This window comes from Sceloporus undulatus, chromosome 2, assembly GCF_019175285.1.
Source record: "Sceloporus undulatus isolate JIND9_A2432 ecotype Alabama chromosome 2, SceUnd_v1.1, whole genome shotgun sequence".
NCBI lineage: Eukaryota > Metazoa > Chordata > Lepidosauria > Squamata > Phrynosomatidae > Sceloporus > Sceloporus undulatus.
The window spans coordinates 18,009,253-18,027,026 of record NC_056523.1 but is presented as its reverse complement, the minus strand read 5'-3'; the positions used below and the strand labels follow the sequence as shown (position 1 = coordinate 18,027,026).

The window sequence follows — 17,774 nt, the reverse complement described above, 5'->3', positions numbered from 1 at the left end:
CTCACATTTCTCCTGTTGAAATTCATTTTGTTAGGTTTGGCCCATTTCTCCAATCTGTTGAGGCCATTTTGATTTCTGATCCTGTTCTCTGGGGTACTTGCTACTTCTCCTAATTGAGTATTCTGTAAAATCGATAAGCGCACCCACTATTTTATCATGGAGGTCATTGATAAAGATGAATAGTCCTGGGCCCAAGACAGAACCCTGTGGCATCCCACTGGTCATTTCTCTCCAGGATGAAGAGGAGCCATTGCTGAGCACTCTTTGGGTTAGGTCAGTCAATCGGTTACAATTCCACCTAACAGTAGTGTTGCCTAGTCAGCTTTTTACTAGTTTATTTGCAAGAATATTGTGGGCGACCTTCTCAGACATTACTGAAATCAAAATATGATATATCCACAGCATTCCCTTCATCTACCAAGCTGGTAATTTTATATTAAAAAAGAAATAAGATTAGTCTGGAATGACTTGCTTTTGAGAAACCCATGTTGCCTTTTTGCAATTACGGCATTCCTTTCTAAGTGCTTACAGACTCTGTTTAATAAAATATTCTAGAATCTTTCCTATTATTGATGTGAGGCTAACTAGGTAGCAATTGTTTGGGTCTTGTTTCTCCCCCCCCCCCTTTTTTTTTTTTTTTTTTTTTTTTTTTGAATTTGGGTACATTTAGCCTCCTCCTGTTCTCCAGAAATTAAAGATTACTGCCAGTGGTTCTGGAATTATTTCTGCCTCTTGGATGCTGTTCATGTGGCCCTTAAGAGCTGAATTAAATTAGAGTAGCCAGGTATTTCTGTACTATCTCTCCTTCCCTATTCAGTGCTGCATTTCTGTCCCTAGGAGGTCATCTAGTTAAGTAAGTGCTGCTTCTCAGGCTATCTGATGTGGGGAACTGGCAACTCCCCCCCCTTCCCGGCAATATGCCAGTGACTAATATATTTGTAGTCTACAACTGCATTTTTCTTTCTTTCCTTGAAATCTGTGAACCAGCACCTGATGACTTCTGGTCCAGCAACCACCACTTTCAATAGCAACTATTTAGTTTAACTATGCTACTTTAGGATATAGACATTTATGCCAAGATGGGGGGGGGGGGGGTGGCTCTGATACAGTGGAGGAAAAGTATTTGTGATGGCCTTTCACTTTAGGCATGAATGGTAAGTATTAACTGTCAATGTATTTCAGAAAGCCACAACTTCTAAAGTGATTTCTAAACAAATTGAATTTGAATGTCAACCAGTTGAAACACAACTTTTCAAAAGACTTCAATAAATTATTTTGCTCAGTTGATAAGATTTTTGTTTCTCCTGGTACTGAGTAGAAGCCTTTCTGTCCCAATATTGTGTTTCAAAACAGCAACTCGTTTTTATACCGTTTTATTGAGAGAGATACAAAAAAAAGGTATTTACAATTTTTTAAGGCAACATCTCCACACTATGTGTCAGGATCAGTGCCGTCTCTTTGCTGTAGTGGGTGGGGTGGGGGCTGTTTGTGCCACAGCTCTTCTCTTGCTGGCCCTGGTAATGGGAACAACAGGACTGGCAGGCAAGGATGTGCGCACTTCATCCAGGCGATGGGCTTCCAAATTGATCTTCTGCTGCAATATACCCGTCAGGATAAATTCTGAATTAGCAATTGGTACTTTGGCATCTTGTGCTGGCTTACACCGAGGCAGGTCGTCAGGACATGAGACCACTATACGCTTTTCCTGAAAAGGGTTAAAATACAATCAAACTATAATGTGTCCTTTAAAAAAAGGATTAATATATAATCTGACAAAATTCACAGCCATCTTTTTTTGTCAATCCTTTCTGCCAGTGCACCCAATCCCCGATGCCCCCCCCCCCAGGTAAGTCAGTAATGTAGACTTCAGTCAACTGACTGAAGTAACCTTAGTGACTCAACCTGGACTTGACCTGGCAACCAATGACATGCTGGTCTGACTCAGGACTTGCATATTTTCAGTGATTGACTTGCTGGCAATAGGCTTGAGCCAGAAGGATCCTTCTAAACCTCTTGAAGAGCGTTAGAAGGCTCCTCTGATGTGCAGTCAGCACAGGCTGTCAAGCAGACCTCAACCCCAGCCCCAATCTCATTGCTTAATTTACTTGCTGTTCCCCTCTGGGAAAAATTGCCCCAGCTCTTTTTTTTCTGTTAAAATTGGCTCCCAGACTTGAGACTTTACTTTAAAGTATCATGCAAGTACTTGAGACTTGGAGTAAATGACCTGATTACATCACTGGTGAGAGTCAACATGATGTAATGGTTTGAATGTTGACCTAACACTCTGGAGACAGAGTTTGATTCTGTTTGGCCATGAAACCTACTGGGTGACCTTGGGCAAGTTACATGCTCTCAGCCTCAGAGGAAGGCAATGGCAAACCTCCTCTAAACAAATCTGGCCAAGAAAACCCATGATAGAGTTGCCATAAATTGGGAATTACAGTCAGCCCTCCCCATAGGCGGGCTTGCCTTCCATGACTTTGAGATTATGTGGAAAGCAAGCCCCGGCAAAAGTAATGGGGCGTGTACCTGTGCCGCCAAGAGCACGCGCTAACGCAAGCACATGCCCCATTATTTTCTATGGGACTTCAGCATACATTCTTTTCCCCATACACGGGGGCGTCCGGAACGGATCCCCTGCATATGGGGAGAGCAGACTGTACTTGAAGGGATGCAACAAAAACCACCACCACACTGGTAAAAGTACACTTTCACTTGCTCACCTTGTAGGCTCGAGGCATTCTGGGTAAGAACGTCCCACCACTGCATTTAACAATATCTCTCATGTGCTCAGGCTCTGGCTTGACATTAGGTGTGACATGTATCTCATAGCCCTGGAAGGAAAGGAGACAGATCCATAGTGTGGCTTACTGGCATGGTATGTATGTTTGCGCACCAAATCATAGCAAGAAATGATACAGGTAAGGATCAAAAACTGGTGAACCCAAGTCCCTGTCTTATGGACTATAATTCACCCCTCACCAAGGAGAGCACATCTGTATGGCATGGAACATACAGTGAAGTTGGTGACTATAATACTGCTAATGCCACAGGGTTTGTTAACATCCATGTAGTATGAAGATCCCCTGATTTCAGGAGCAGCTCATTTTTTCCCATCCCCTATTGATTTGAAATACCAAGGCTACCAAGCGAACCCCTAATAGAACAGAGTGTTGATCAACACAACCCAGGATATTACAGTTCTCAGCCTGAAGGCTAGGAATACCCATTTATGTCCTTTAACACAAGGGTGAGCAACCTGCAGGTGAGATTTCAGTGAGGAGGTTCCTGAGCAGGATTATGGTCACAGGGACAAAGCTAAAAGGTTGGACCAAAAATGCTAGCCTGAAGCCCTCACTGCCTGTAACTAAGTCTCAAGACCTTCTAGAAGGATGGAAAACCCACACAAAAACTGAGCTATTGTAAAATGATGGTCTGAAGAAGAGGTGGTCAACCATATATGGCCCTAGACCTGCGGTATCCCAACCTCTTTTAATAGTTGCTAATAAGGGAGAAATTGAAACAGGAGCCACTATTTTGGATCCTGGCAGCTCCACTGACTGGAAGTGTTTCTTGGGCAGACCACAACAGCCTAGTGAAAAAGGCAGATTATGACCTTACCTGGAACAGGCCCCCTTCCTGCTGTGCTATCCTTAGTGATGTGGTGAGGCTGAACTGGAAATTCTTCTCCTGCTCAGGATCACGAACAAGGAAACTATTGGGTGCCAGGAAGAAGGAATTCTGCCTACTCTGTGAAGGGAGAGGAATAGGATATAAGGAGGCAAAAAATGGATGAAAGACCACTCATTCGCAAGAGGAGGAGCCTGTGCTCTTCAGCCAATCAACAAAAACCAGACAGATAGAGAAACGAATCACCTTAAAAGTGTCGGCCCAAGGATCTGTCTTGTAAGAACCAATATTGTTTAGTGGTTGGAGTATCAGACAGGAATATGGGAGGTCCGCACTTTCATGGCCCTGCTGAAACTTGAACTCTGTAGGTGACACTGTATTACAGGTTGAGTCTCCCGTGTCTGGAATTCCATCTTTAGACATGGGTCCCATCTCTAAGGTATCTCAATATTATATACACATATTCCAAAATCCAAAAAAACCCTCTGAAATCCAAAATATTTCTGCTTTCAAGCAAGATTTTGTAAATACATGGGAATACATAATGGGATACCTGATTAAGATGTGAGGGGAATGTCAATTATTGGATCTACAGATTAAAAATGACAGTATGTGTTAATTCATTGAAGCGAGATTAATCAAGTAATATGACAGAATTGGACAAATACTAAAGAGGATAGTAAGAACAGTACAAATAGCAAACACTTTTAATTAAAAAATAATAATACTTTTAAAAATTGGCAGCAGCCATTTTGAAAGATTGCATCTAGAAAATCTTTTCCAGACTATTATGATCTCTGCCCAAGTTCTTCTGGTTCTCTTATACCGGTTGATTCTCCCTTATCAAAATGCTTGGAACTGGAAATGTTAATACAACTAGCTATTTTAATTAATTTTGTAACTTCTTTACGAGGAAAGGATTAATAATTATTTATTTGATTTAATGAGACTCAAAGCAGCTTACAATATCTTGACTCAACCACTTTCCCACTTTTAGACGGAAGTTCTACAACAAAATCTACTCAGTTTTTTTCTTTTAAATCAGTCTCCTAAATAAGGACCTCAAAAAGCAGACCACAGCCTTCAGTATATTACCTCATAGAAACTGTCAAGAGGACAAAGTGAGTAGGCAAGCTATGTCTGCCCTCTTAAGCCAAACAAAAGAAAGGTAGAATATAAATGTAACTTTAAAAAATGAGCTCAGCATTGTGGATGCTAGAGGTGCTCAAGCACAAAAGTCTTTTTCAGCTGAACTATTTAAGATCTTTTAAACTAGAGTTATTAGGGGCTCTCCTACATATAAACCTTCTACTCCTCCATTGACCTCCAAGTCCACTCCATCAATTCAGTTATGCCAACTTGTGTGCTCCATGTTGCCAACTGTGTCACTAGGAAGTACTTTATAGCCCAGTTCTTCTTTGGATTACCTACTGAGAAACACACCTACATAGCCCAATGTGTCCACCATCTTAGGTTTTATGTACAATAGTGGTGGGAAGCTATGGTCCTCCAAATATCTTGGCCTACAACTCCCATCAGTTGTAGTCAGGATAGCCAATGGTGAGGAATTATGGGAGTCCCAAAACATCTGGAGCTGACTACCCATTATGTAACAATTGTCCTAGGGACATTTCTGATCTATAGAACATACACAGTCAATCCACATAATGCGTGAGTTCATATGATATGAGTTCAATTTCACACATCAGAAAAAAATAGGGTTAGCCTAGTACGTACTAACAGTGGCAAAATGGTGGCGCCCTGTGTACATGGGTGCCGCCATTACGACATGACAGACTCATAGCGTCCGCACGTCATGTAGTGCCTGCGACATCACGAGGGCACCATTTGTCCGCTTTTTCCAGGTTCTTTTTCCGCTGGCGGGAAGCCGCATGGTTTATCTGCTGGGGCTTCCTGCTGGCAGAAAAGGAGGGGGCGGCAGACCGAGCTTTTTGGGCGGTCTGTATCCTGCCACAGAACTGTGCTGGAAGACCTAGAAAATCCCTAGAGAACACTTTGTTGTTCATTTCAGCTAAGGGAAATAAGGTTGCAGAGTATGCATGAAAATAGTGGGCCTGTACAGACAGGCCAAAATAAAGCTGCTTCGGGTCACTCTGGAGGTATGCTGTTTAAATGATGCATGTGTCCTAAGAGTCCGGAAGCCATGCCAAAGCCATGCTTCAGTCCTTTGGACTGGAGCGTGGCTTTGGCTTGGCTTCTGGCCTCTTAGGACTCATGCATCATTTAAACAGCATACCTCCAAAGTGACCCGAAACAGCTTTATTTTGGCCTGTCTGTATGGGGCCTGTGTTACACAAATGGTTCCAGAACAGACACCCCATGTAATACGCAGGCCACCTATAGTATCTGGCTCTTCAGCATCACTGCCAAATTTTAAATTAGAAGGTGGCCAACATCTTGATCCCACCTTCCTTGCAGCTGGTTGTGTCTCATCTCTCTGGACTTGTAAGCAATGCCCTGATTGTGTTGGAAGGACCGTATCAGTGGTGCAAATCTTGTTCTCTTTTTGAAGCCAAAACAATTACACCCCAGGCAGCATGGTTAGTGGTTTGAGCATTGGACTATGACTCTGGAGACAAGGGTTCAAATCCTCTCTCAGTCACAGAAACCCACTGGGTGACCCTGGGCAAGTCACACTCTCTCAGACTTAGAGGAAGGCAAAGGTAAACTCTCTCTGAACAAATCTTACCAAGAAAACGAAGGGCATCATAAGTCAGAAACAATTTGAAACAACTTGTTACAAAACAAATGTAAATATTTAAGAAGTAATTGCATTGCTTTGTTTATTGTTATAATTGGTTTCATGCTTACTTTGTAATTTATGGTAGCTATATAGTATTTTTCTTTTCATAACACTTTGTATATCACCCTGGGATCCTCTGTGAATAGAGGTGGTTTCTAAATATTAAAACTAAAACATGATCCAAAACTATAGAGTTCTGGCTACAGCACATTATTTCCCTTCTGGGTAGGCTATAGTCACTTAGCTCTTAAAATCTACTACCCTCATTCTGAGAATAGTAGAGTAGCAGACTCCTGTCCTAAAATAGGGCTGGAGAACAAGAGGCCCTAGAGGTTTTTGGATTGTAGTTTCCATGATCTCTCCCTACTGGCGATTCTGGCTATGGCTGCTGGGAGCTGAAGTCAAACAATGTATGGAATACAGCATGGCATAAGGCAGCAGCTTACCTTCTCCAGCCAGTCCAGTGTAACAATGGGGATGCCTTGAGCCAAGGCACACAAGAACTTAACCGTGCGACGCACACGGTCTGTCACAAGGTGGGTGCAGTCAAAGACAGATTCAGCCAGGGAACCACCCAGCTCCGTCACTACCCGCTCTCCTTCTTCATCAATTACTCCTGTGAACAGTACCTGGAAGAGGAAGAGAGAAAGTCACACAGTAAATTACATAGTACTTCAAAAGCACAGTCCTCAGCTAACCTTTTCCATTGCCTGAGAATTGAGATATATTGGAGAGGTCACCTTCGTGCCTCACCACTAGAGGCAATACATTACGGGAGGGCACAGGAGAGGGCCTTCTTTGCTGTGGCACCCCACTTATAGGCCCAGCTGGTGCCAATGCTGTTGTAATTCCAACACCAAGTGAAAACATGGCTTTTTATTAAATTCTTTTGGGAACCCATTCTTTGGCACCATTCTTTCTAAATCATAAAACCAATGTGGATCAGCAATACTCCTCTTGTGGTGTTAGTGGAGAGGATATCCAGTTCACTTTGGCATTTGAGCTAGTCAGAGGACAAAGGCACCACTTACTTCAAAATCCTAGCCTTCCCTGGAATGCGACCTGCATTTTCTACCCTATTTTAACTGAGAGGCCTTAAAAAATGACTACTCTAATTCCTTTCCCAACTATTTCCGACCACAACTCAGAAGTTACTTTTTGGAATCACAACTCCTCAAATCTTCAGCCAGCATGATCACTGGTCATGCCAGCTGGGAGATTCTGGCAGTTATATTCTAGCTCCATATTTTCATTTTGCCTGGAGTCAGTTCCAGAGCAAACTGGTAGGACACCTCCCAGACAGATCAAAGGGTCAGTCACCGCAAGGAGCAGAACAAGAAAGCATGCCCAATTTGTACAAATATCCATTTCAGCACTCAGTTCCATAGCAGCTTTGGAAATGTGAACCCACAAAAATTACTAGTCTGCAAAAAACTCATTTTTAAAAAAATAAGCCCAGTGGCAGAGAAGGTTGGTTTCTTCTGCAGTCAGCAGCTTGCTGCTTTTCAGTGCTGGATGCAGAGGAGGAGCCTTCTTTCTTTTAGCTGCCCACTTGATTTCTATGCTGGGTTCCATCCTTCCTTGTAACATTCCTAAGGTCCTGTTCCTGTTGAGCAGAATGAGACCTCCAGAGAGCACCTATCCTACCCGCCACACCCGCTGATTTGAACTCCAACAGAACATTGTTGAGACTCCACTGACACTTCCCATCTCTTGATGCTGTGGAGATGCTTCTGTCCTTCCTCCAAGTTTGGTGATAGGACCAGACCAAGCAAAGGTACATGAAATAGCAGTGTGAGAGCTACAATAAAACCTTTTCCTTTAAAAAGTATTCCAAGTAAGAAAGCTCCATAGCAAAAGGTTATTTTTTTTTAAATGAAGGACCATCTTTGCCTCAGGAACCAGACTAGAAGTTACAAATTACAGACAGATGAGATCATTCAGCCAAGCCAGGAACAGTAATAAAAGCCCCTGATATGACTAGCTAAAAACTTTTCCTAGTCTACTCAAAGATCAGAATATATTTGTAGTTCTTGATGTTCATAGGATAGCTGGGAGTCTTTGTCAAGTCTCAACCACCTTCCCCAGGGGTGTGACAGGAGGCTCTGTCCCCAAGCTCCCTTTGTCTGAGTGTCTTAGAGTCCCCTAGAGTCCACTTCTGGTCCTTTCTCAGGCTTTTTATAACCTCTGCTGAGTAACATCTCAGAAGAGTTTTGCATTCCTGCCTAACTGTTCATTTCATTGTGCCATCACTACCTCTTCTCTGTGACACTGAGCCTCACTAAATGTAATCTAGCTTCTTCACCTCATTTAACCATTTGTTGTCTAAAACGAAGGTTATCTGCTGTTCAGATAATGGAATGGCCCATTATCACACTTCTTTGCTAGGTTGCTCACTCAATCCCCCCTCCCCCCACAATGTCAGACTGCCTGGGGCTACCAATGTTTCAATCTAAGGCTGACCTATGCCTTGGAATCCAAAATCCAAGAGGCAGGACTTCTCAAGAGTTCAATTTCATCAGAACAGCTTCAGTTCCTCCTAACAACCCAATGCATGCACATGATACCTTTGGAGCATGAACACTGGAGGCCTGGGATTGGTTCCGAGGCGGGTATCTCATTTCCACCGGTTTGCTCTCTGTGCTCTGACTCCGTAGCCTCCTTCCCGAAGATGGTGTGGATTGTGCTGGGGAGTCCTGGGGGAAAGAGGAAATATGTTCCAGAGCTTAGAAAATGAAACATCTTTGAATCCTGTGACCTGCCTTATATCGTGGGATCTCAGGACAGCATACAGTTAAAAGCAATGTAAATGGTTTAAAACAAAATTAAAACAATAAATGTGATTTGAATAGTGGGCCCTTGGTATCTGCAGAAGTTTGATTCCAGGACCCCCTGTGGATGCTAAAATCTGTGGCAAGACCCATTATATATATTGGTGCTGTAAAATGGTGTCCCTTACACAAAATGGCAAAATCAAGCTTTGTTTTTTGGATATATATTCAAGCCATGGATGGTGGACCTCTGGATGCAGGATCCGTGGATACAGATGGCCACTATATTAAACAGAAACAGCTAAAACTTAAATTATTTACATTTTGGGAAATGTAAATGACAACTAATTACAGTCCAAAGAACTTCCAACCCAAAAAGTACCTCTTCCAAGCTCCAAACAAAACATGCACTAGTTTGCATTAATAATGGAAAGACTCACAGACTTAGCTGGTCTTTTGGATACCAAGCCTCTCCCTCTGGCATACTGCCTCCTGGTTACAGAAAGCTACCAAGAGCCGCCTACATCAATTTAGACTCACCTTACAGGTTGCTTTATTACACCATGCCAGCTTGCCACACAACGGAGAGGCAGTTTTCCTCCAAGAACAACTTATGTTTTTTGCAAGCCATTAACACTACATGTTTTGTCTCATTTTCAACAATGGAACAAGGTGACTAATGCAGTTCTTATAATTAATAGCTATCAAGTCAACTCTAGTTTATAGTGGTCCTAAGTATGGGAGACTGCAGTGAATCCTGATCATGAAATCCCTGTTCAGGTCCTGCAAATTCTTCATGACTTCCTTCACTGAATCTATCTATCTGTAATATGGATTTCCTCTTTTCTTACCTCCTTCCACTTTACCTAGTAGCCTCATAGTTTGTCAAATGGGCTTCTTGGCAAGAAATAACATACCCAACATTTTCGCCCAATGTCTGTTTCATACCTCAGGCCGTCTGAGATAGAAAGACCAGCCATATTTCCTCCCTAACATGCCAGAAACTAGTACCATATTTGTGCCCACTAGCTACAACTTTTTCTTTCTTTCCTGGAAGCTTACTACAGATTTGGGCTGGCTACTGAGTAGAATGGTCATGAAGTTCACCAGCTGACCATTGCCCATGTTCTGATGGATGCCATCTGAGGGTGAGCAATTGGAAATTGTCTATAGATGCCTGGTATACTCATGGTTCATAACTGCTACAATGCAACAACAAAGGCAATAAGCATGAGGAATGAAAGTAAATTGTAAGAGCAAGGGAGATGAGCACATAGGAGCCCTGGTGGCGCAGTGGGTAAATGCCTGTACTGCAGCCATTCACTCGAAACCACAAGGTTGCGAGTTCAAGACCAGCAAAAGGGCCCAAGCTCGACTCAGGCTTGCATCCTTCCAAGGTCGCTAAAATGAGTACCCAGTCTGTTGGGGGGCAAATTAGCTTACTTGCTAATTAGCTTACTTGCTGTTCACCGCTATGATCTTTGGAATAGCGGTATATAAATAAAACAAATTATTATTATTATTATTATATGCCTTTTTTTCTGAAAAAGGAATCCATTGTACAGTTGTTCTTAATTCTCAGGAGTCAAGTTTTCTTTTCACTACTTCTGCCACCCACCTGCCCAGGTCTGACAGATTTCCCAGTACCCTTTGGGCTTGGCGTGCTCACTGAAGAATTTGACCATCTTTTGGACCGGGTTCGAGGGAGTTCTGGCTGCTGTTCTTCCACAGATTGTGTTGCAGTTCTCTGTTTCTCCTGCCTTGTCAGCTCTCTGGTTCCTGGGCTGCCTGCAGTCGCTTCCATTTCTCCTTTCAGCTTGTCTGTGGCCACAGCTTCCCTTTGTAAGTACCTGGCTCGGCCCTGCCGTGTAGCTATTGCTGGTGCTCCATTCTTCAGCTTCTTATGAGGGCTCACTTCCTCTTCTTTGGACTGTTCCGTTTTTCCCTCCAGCTCTCCCATGTGCAGTGCTGCATTGCTGAGTTGTCGCAATCCCCTGCGTCTGGAGACAGGGGCTGCTGGTTCTTCAGATCTTTCTGTGTTGCCAGACTCCACATGGCCACGATGGCGGAGGCTTCGTCCTTGTGGAACAGGAGCTGGAGAAGCAGCAGAAAAGCAGCGCAGATTGTATTGCTTCCCAGAGGCAGAGGTCTTCAGTGGAGAGGGATCTTCTTCCGAATGCTCTGGCACCTGTAATATAGGTAAGATGATAGCAGGACATCTCTTTTAGCCCAAGGACTGAACTCATTCTTAAAGAAAGTCTCAAGAGGACTGATAGGGGGTCTTGAAAAATGAGCTCAAGGAACCCTCAGGCTACACTTGTCCCACTCCTGGGATAAAAGAGAAATCTAGGGAAGGCAGAACTTTCAGTTTCCCACCAGAATAGGAGTGGGATGCTACAGGCCATTCTCACAAAGTTAAGACCAATATCATGCTCACCTGTTCAATATCTCTTGCTTCTCTCACAGGTACTGAACTTCTTTCTTCCAGCTCACCATCTACAAAAAAGTAACAGCTTGCAGTGAAGGATGCAACTTGTGTTTCTGCCACTGAGGCAACCCCAATCAATGGAAAGAATGTCAGAAAGAGACAGACACACACAACACCACACACATGCCTCTTCTTTCATTCCCTTCCCCATAACCTATTTGGGAAACAATAACTGCATTTCCTGAATTTCACAGGAATCCATTAAAACTGCTCCCCCCCAACCCATCTGTCTGCCTATTGTCCAGATGTGAAAGAGTACAACTGCCCTCCTCATTAGCCATGGCTGATGCAGGTTGGAGTGAAACACAGAGGGAGTCAGACTAAATCTTGCTCTCAGAGGACTCATGGAATCAAGTCTCTCAAGCTTATTGATTATTGAGAACTCAAACAAAATTGGGGTTTAGACCAGAGCTTGGAATAGTTACTGTTGTGCACTACAACAATCAGAACTTTCCCTATCCAGGAAAGATGGCCATAATGGCTGAGGAATTCTCAGAGCTGTTGTAATTATTTTTCCAATTTGTGATTTAGAATTTGTTGTCCTTTTTAGCCCCATTTATCCATCCCACACCCAATCTGCTATCTGACTTAGCAGAGATCACTTTGGGCACTATCCCTGTTCCCCTGTGTTTGCAGGAAAGTGCTGTGACAGACAAGTATCAAATCCCACACTGAGATGTCAAATGGTTAGCATGAAAAATCTGACTGCAAACACAGCCAGGTATCATCATCATCATCATCATCATCATCATTATCATCATCATCCATGTCTCCTGACTCTTCCTAGACTACACAGTAAAACAGCTAGTGCTCTACCAACACTCTAGCTGTTCTTGAGAGAGAGAAACCCTAAAATGGAACAACTAGAACATCTTTTATCCAGGAGAAAAAGAGAGGTGAAAACACTCCAAATGCCTTCTCTGCCCAGTTTTCAACAGCCTTCCCTGTCCTAGGAAGGGAGAGGGATGGCCTCTTCCCCAATGAGGCAAGAGAAGAAGAGCATTTGTGCATAAAACAAAAACATTCATCAAATGAACACCTTGAGAGGAGTCTCCAGCTTCTTCTGTGAGTGAAGACTTGACCCTGGATTTCCCAAGTACCAGTCCAACACTCAAATCCCAGCATCACACTGGCTGTCATGCTTACATTCCTACATGTCTCTATGTCACAGACAAGTGTGCAACTGCTAGACAACCATGTGGTCCGCACCCCCATGGCTCACCTGCCTCACTTTGTGTCTGTGATGGTCCTGTGATGCTTCCACCTTCAGGAATTGCTGTACACACTTGTTCCCTCTTCACTTCCTGCAATGTCAAGGGTTGGCTGCTGCCCACAGTAAGACTTTGCACTGGTTGAACTGACCGTGTTTCCTCTTCCTTCTTGAATTCCTCTGCCCCTTTATCCACTGCTGTCTGGGAGACAGGCTGAGAAAAGGGCAGTCCTATGGGTTGAGTGCTGTCCCTGGAGGAACTGGTGGCCTGCTGCCCCGTAGTGGTTGAAACTTTAACCACAGCCTGCGTAGTCTGCTCAGAGTGCCCTTCCTCTTTGACAACAAAGGCTTGTGTGGGTTCTTCTGAGAGTTGCCAAGGCCCAGGCTCACTACAGAATAGCTGAGTGGCTTCCAATGTGTAAGCATCTGGATCTGAGTCCTCCTCTTTGAATGGGGACTTGTGCTCTGTATGGAGAAAAGAAGATTCAGTTCCGAAGAGCTTCACACTTACCTCAGCCTGCCTCTTTCCTCAAACTGTTGCCCTACTAATAGGGTGACAGCTCAGAAAAAAGAGCACATGGTCTGCATGGAGACTATGTCGGGTTCAAACCTGAGCATCTCCAATTAAAAGAGAAGAGAAAAAGATTGAAAAAGCCTGGATAGTTTCTGCTAATCAAGGTGGACATGGAGCACATTTGCACTACAGTACATAATATTTACAACAGTTGGATACTACTTTAACTGCCACTGCCCCGTTCTAGAAGATGCTGAGGTTCTTTGAAATCTCTGCTGGAGAGCTTGCGGCAGAGCTGATCACAACTCTCCAGGAGAAAGAAATTTAAGTTTATTGGCAAGCTATAAATCCCAGGGTTCTGTAGAATGCAGCCATGACAATTAAAGCACAGTAGTACCAAACCACTACAACTGTGTAATTCAGATATGTTCACAATGGGCCAGACCCAAACCAGGCACCCTCCCATCATTCCAGCCATTCTGACTGGGGATTTAGATATTTTCAGATTTGTCTGGCTGTTTCTAAGCTCTGATTTGGAGGGCCACAGGTTGCCCACTGACAGTATACTTCCTTCTTTAATCACATCTACTATCATGGCACAAAAGAGGGAAACAGAGAGGTTCTCTGACTGCATGCAGCTGGGGATAAAAGAATAAAGGAATGGAAGTAGCAGTCCAAGGAAAGCCGAGGGACTTAGCCCATTGTTCTAAAATCAGTGATGGAATACTGTCTCCAGTTCTGGGCACCACAGTTCAAAAAGGATGTTGACAAGTTGGAGTGTGTCCAGAGGAGGGCCACCAAAATGATGAAGGGCCCAGAAACCATATCATACGGGGAGAGACTTAGGGAACTGGGTATGTTTAGCCTGGAGAAGAGACAGTTAAGAGGTGATATGATAACCCTGTTTAAGCATTTGAAGGGGTGTCACATTGAGAATGGAGCAAGCTTGTTTTCTGCTGCTACCCAGAGTAGAACACAGAACAATGGATGCTAGCTACAGAAAAATAGATTTCTCCTCAACATTAGGAGAATGTTTCCTAACAGTAAGAGCTGTTTGACAGTGGTGGAGTCTCCTCCTTTGGAGATCTTTAAACAGAGACTGAATGGCCATCTGTATAAAATTACTGTCAGGCTATGTATATATGGTGTATATGAAACATAAATAAATTTCGTCTTTAGACTTGGGTCTCATCTCCAAGATATCTCTTTATGAATATATAAATATTCCAAAATTTGAAATGATCTGAAATTCAAAACACTTTTGTTCCCAAGCATTTCGGATAATGGATACTCAGCCTATAAACAGTTTTAAATTATTTTTACAGTAATGATACTCATTGTCACCCACCCTAAGATATGGTACAAGAGAGCACGTTAAAATATTTTAACAAACATAAACTGAATGAAAACCTGTTCAGATGGATTCAGTGCAAGAATTCCATGAGAAATTCTAGGTAATCCCAAACCAGACTGCAAAGGGATCTTGCAGCACCTCTGAGACTAATTGTGCGACAGAAGTTGTAATGTAAATCTTCGCAGACTTGGTCTACTTCCTCAGATGCATGGTGTGCTGTAACTTATTTCACAAAGTTAGTCTCAAATTTAGATCCTTTTGCATACTGATATTCCAGACTAACACTGCTAGATCTTTGAATTACAGACCAGAGTGTATCAATCCCTGTTAGTCCAAATAACAAATCATGGATAGCACCAGAGTTCCAGCTGAATTACAGAAGAAGCTGTCAAGCAAACAGGTCCCAAATGAACATACAGTACCTTTCCCATGTAGGAGTCTGGCTGGAACAGTGGGGGATCTGAAGTCCTGAGTGGGCTCCTCTTCCAAGTTGCCACTGGAAACTGGCATGGTGGTGAAAAAAGAAAAGACAGGAATTGTGTTAATCTCCGATGAAAACTGTATCAGAAAGAACCAGTTTGTGGCTGCATAGTGGGGCAGCATCAACATTTATAGAGTTGAAAGAGGGAGCTGAAAGCATTAAAAACTGCAACCCTTGGCACTGAACTCCTAGTTCCCTTGCACACCACACATTTATAAGTGCTATGATTCCATTTTAACTGTCTTGGCAACACCCTCTGGGAACCTAGGATTTGCAGTTTAGGGGGAAATACTTAGAATTCCCAAACAGAGAGATCTAGTGCTTCCCAAAACTACAAACCCCAGGATTCTGCAAACTGTAGCTATAGTAGTAAAAGTGGAATCATGGCACTATAAATATATAGTATGCAAAGGGACCTGTTGTGAACAGCTAGATATCATGATCAAGTCCACCTCAAGAAATGCAAATACCTTTGTAGGTGGACACTTATTAACGTAAGCAGAACATTCCTAACACTAAACTACAGCCTATCTAGTCTAGGCTTCTGTTCCAACCAGGTCCCTCTGGGAAGCCCCTAAGCAGGATAAGAGCACAACAGAAACAACTGGTGACATCTCCAGTCCTGGAGGCAATCCAATCTTCCACTTTTCTCTTGTTTTCCCATTTTACATAATCTGATCTCTCCCTACCCCTCCAGCTAGAATCTTTTCTTTTCTTTTACTTGGAGGATTCTGCCTTGCTTTTCTCCCACATAAGAATTAGTGTACCGGTTAGAGTGCTGAAATGGCACTTCAGAGACACAATTCCCATTGAGCTAAAAATGCACTGGGTAATATTTATTTGTATCCTGCCTTTTCCCAAATTGGGACTCAGAGCAGCTTACAGTCGAAAAGCACAATTACACTAGGACAGTGTTGGACAAGTATTAGGATTGGGGGTGGGTTGCATTGCCCATGGAACCTTCAAAGGAAATTCCTGCACCACCCTCAGAATCTGAAAATTGTGTGTGGGAGGTGGTGGCGGTGGCCCCAAATGGCCTCCAATATCCCCTGGGAACATGGGGGCCTTTTGCCATATTTCCACACAAACACACACCCATTCACATTGAGCTCTGTAACAGAAAATCAACTTCCAATTGACTTCCTTCTACAACAACTGGCCTCTCCTGGACCTAATATGTCTTAGAAAGGATATGGCGAAATTGTCTTGGTAGGGCAAGCATCACATGTGGCCCCTGAACCACACATTTGTGATGCCTAAAGGCCCTGCCACAGATCCTTCATACCCTGCTAACACTCCTCTTATTTTTTTAAAAGGCAGGTTTTTCTCACAATGTTTGCTTCTGAACTATGCAGAACAACTTGCAATGCAAGAAAACTCATGAAAATACCCTGATCCCAGCCATAAACCCCCAGAACCCTACCTCTTCTCATATGCCTCCATTGTCCTCTCTAACACCTCTCAAAATGGCTACCAGAAGTGACACAATAACAAGAGCGTAAAATGTAAAGATATACAACTGAACACTAAAGTTAGAATCGTCCAAGTCATTATATTCATTATGTATTCACTTATCTCTATGTATAGATGTCATCGCTGGACAGTGAAAAAAATGGATAGGAAGAAAATCAACTCAATGGAGATGTGGTGCTGGAGACAAGTGCTAAGGATATTGTGGATGGCCATAAAGACAAACTAATGCATCCTTGAACAGATCAAGCCTGAACTCTCCCTGGAAGCCAAGATGATGAAATTGAAGCTGTCATACTTTGGCCACATCATGAAAAGGTATGACTCTTTAGAAAAGACAATGCTTCTGGGAAAAATAAAAGGTAGAAAGAGAGGAAGACCACATGCCAGATGACTAGACTCAGTTAGGGAGGTCATGGACCTGAATCTGCAGTACTTAAGCAAAGTAATGAAGGATATGTGGTCTTGGAGATGTCTCATCCACGGGGACACCATGAAGTGGGGCCAACTTGAGGGCAGTTAACAACGAACAACATTTTGAGCATGACTACAGAGAAAAACAAAGGTAATTGGGCTTGCTGGCCAGAGTAAGGTTTGTGGGGAACTAGAGTGAACTAGCCTCCATGCAAGAACAGCCTTAGGGGAACAAATGCAACTACAGACCACACTTTCCTCATTCATAGACTGGGACATGTGGTATCACTGATATTAGATGAGGCTAGTGCTTTGAAACAACTAAACTCACAGAAGCAAAATGGTGCCTGTAAAGGCCCTAGAAGCTGCCGCTCTTAGCCTGGCATTTGGTATGTCAATCTTCTCTCAGGAAGCCTAGGAATTATGGAATCTCAGTTCCTACTAACTTCATCCCAGTAGACAACACTTCTTTTTGGGTAGATCGAGAAGTCCTGCAACATTCCTCACCTGCTGCTGCGGTATCTCCTGGCATTTCAGTACTGGGAGACGAGGGCTCAGAAGACAGAAAATACTGTGTTGTCTGGAAAGCCAGGTCAGGATCATCTGGGGAAGAAAAATAGAACAGCGCTTTATAAAAGGTTAATAATAACAGACAAATGGACCTTATTTCTAATGATC

General features: G+C 43.2%; 1 protein-coding gene across 2 annotated transcripts in view; it reads right to left on the bottom strand.

The window, feature by feature from the left end:
• Positions 1 to 1,357: 1,357 nt before the first annotated feature.
• The window catches only part of MDC1 (mediator of DNA damage checkpoint 1), a 34,256-nt gene continuing 17,839 nt past the window's right edge, over positions 1,358 to 17,774 (bottom strand). Inside the window, exons 5-14 of one of the 2 annotated variants that reach the window (XM_042452749.1) lie at positions 17,604 to 17,699; positions 15,154 to 15,234; positions 12,876 to 13,328; positions 11,603 to 11,661; positions 10,835 to 11,353; positions 8,962 to 9,090; positions 6,841 to 7,023; positions 3,622 to 3,750; positions 2,724 to 2,834; positions 1,358 to 1,705 (exon numbers count right to left, since the gene is read on the bottom strand). In XM_042452749.1, coding sequence (XP_042308683.1) covers positions 1,445 to 1,705; positions 2,724 to 2,834; positions 3,622 to 3,750; positions 6,841 to 7,023; positions 8,962 to 9,090; positions 10,835 to 11,353; positions 11,603 to 11,661; positions 12,876 to 13,328; positions 15,154 to 15,234; positions 17,604 to 17,699 — 2,021 coding nt within the window. In that variant the 3' untranslated portion in view covers positions 1,358 to 1,444. Of the gene's footprint in view, positions 1,706 to 2,723; positions 2,835 to 3,621; positions 3,751 to 6,840; positions 7,024 to 8,961; positions 9,091 to 10,783; positions 11,354 to 11,602; positions 11,662 to 12,875; positions 13,329 to 15,153; positions 15,235 to 17,603; positions 17,700 to 17,774 lie in introns of both variants that reach the window. The other variant, XM_042452748.1, reaches the window with a different exon arrangement.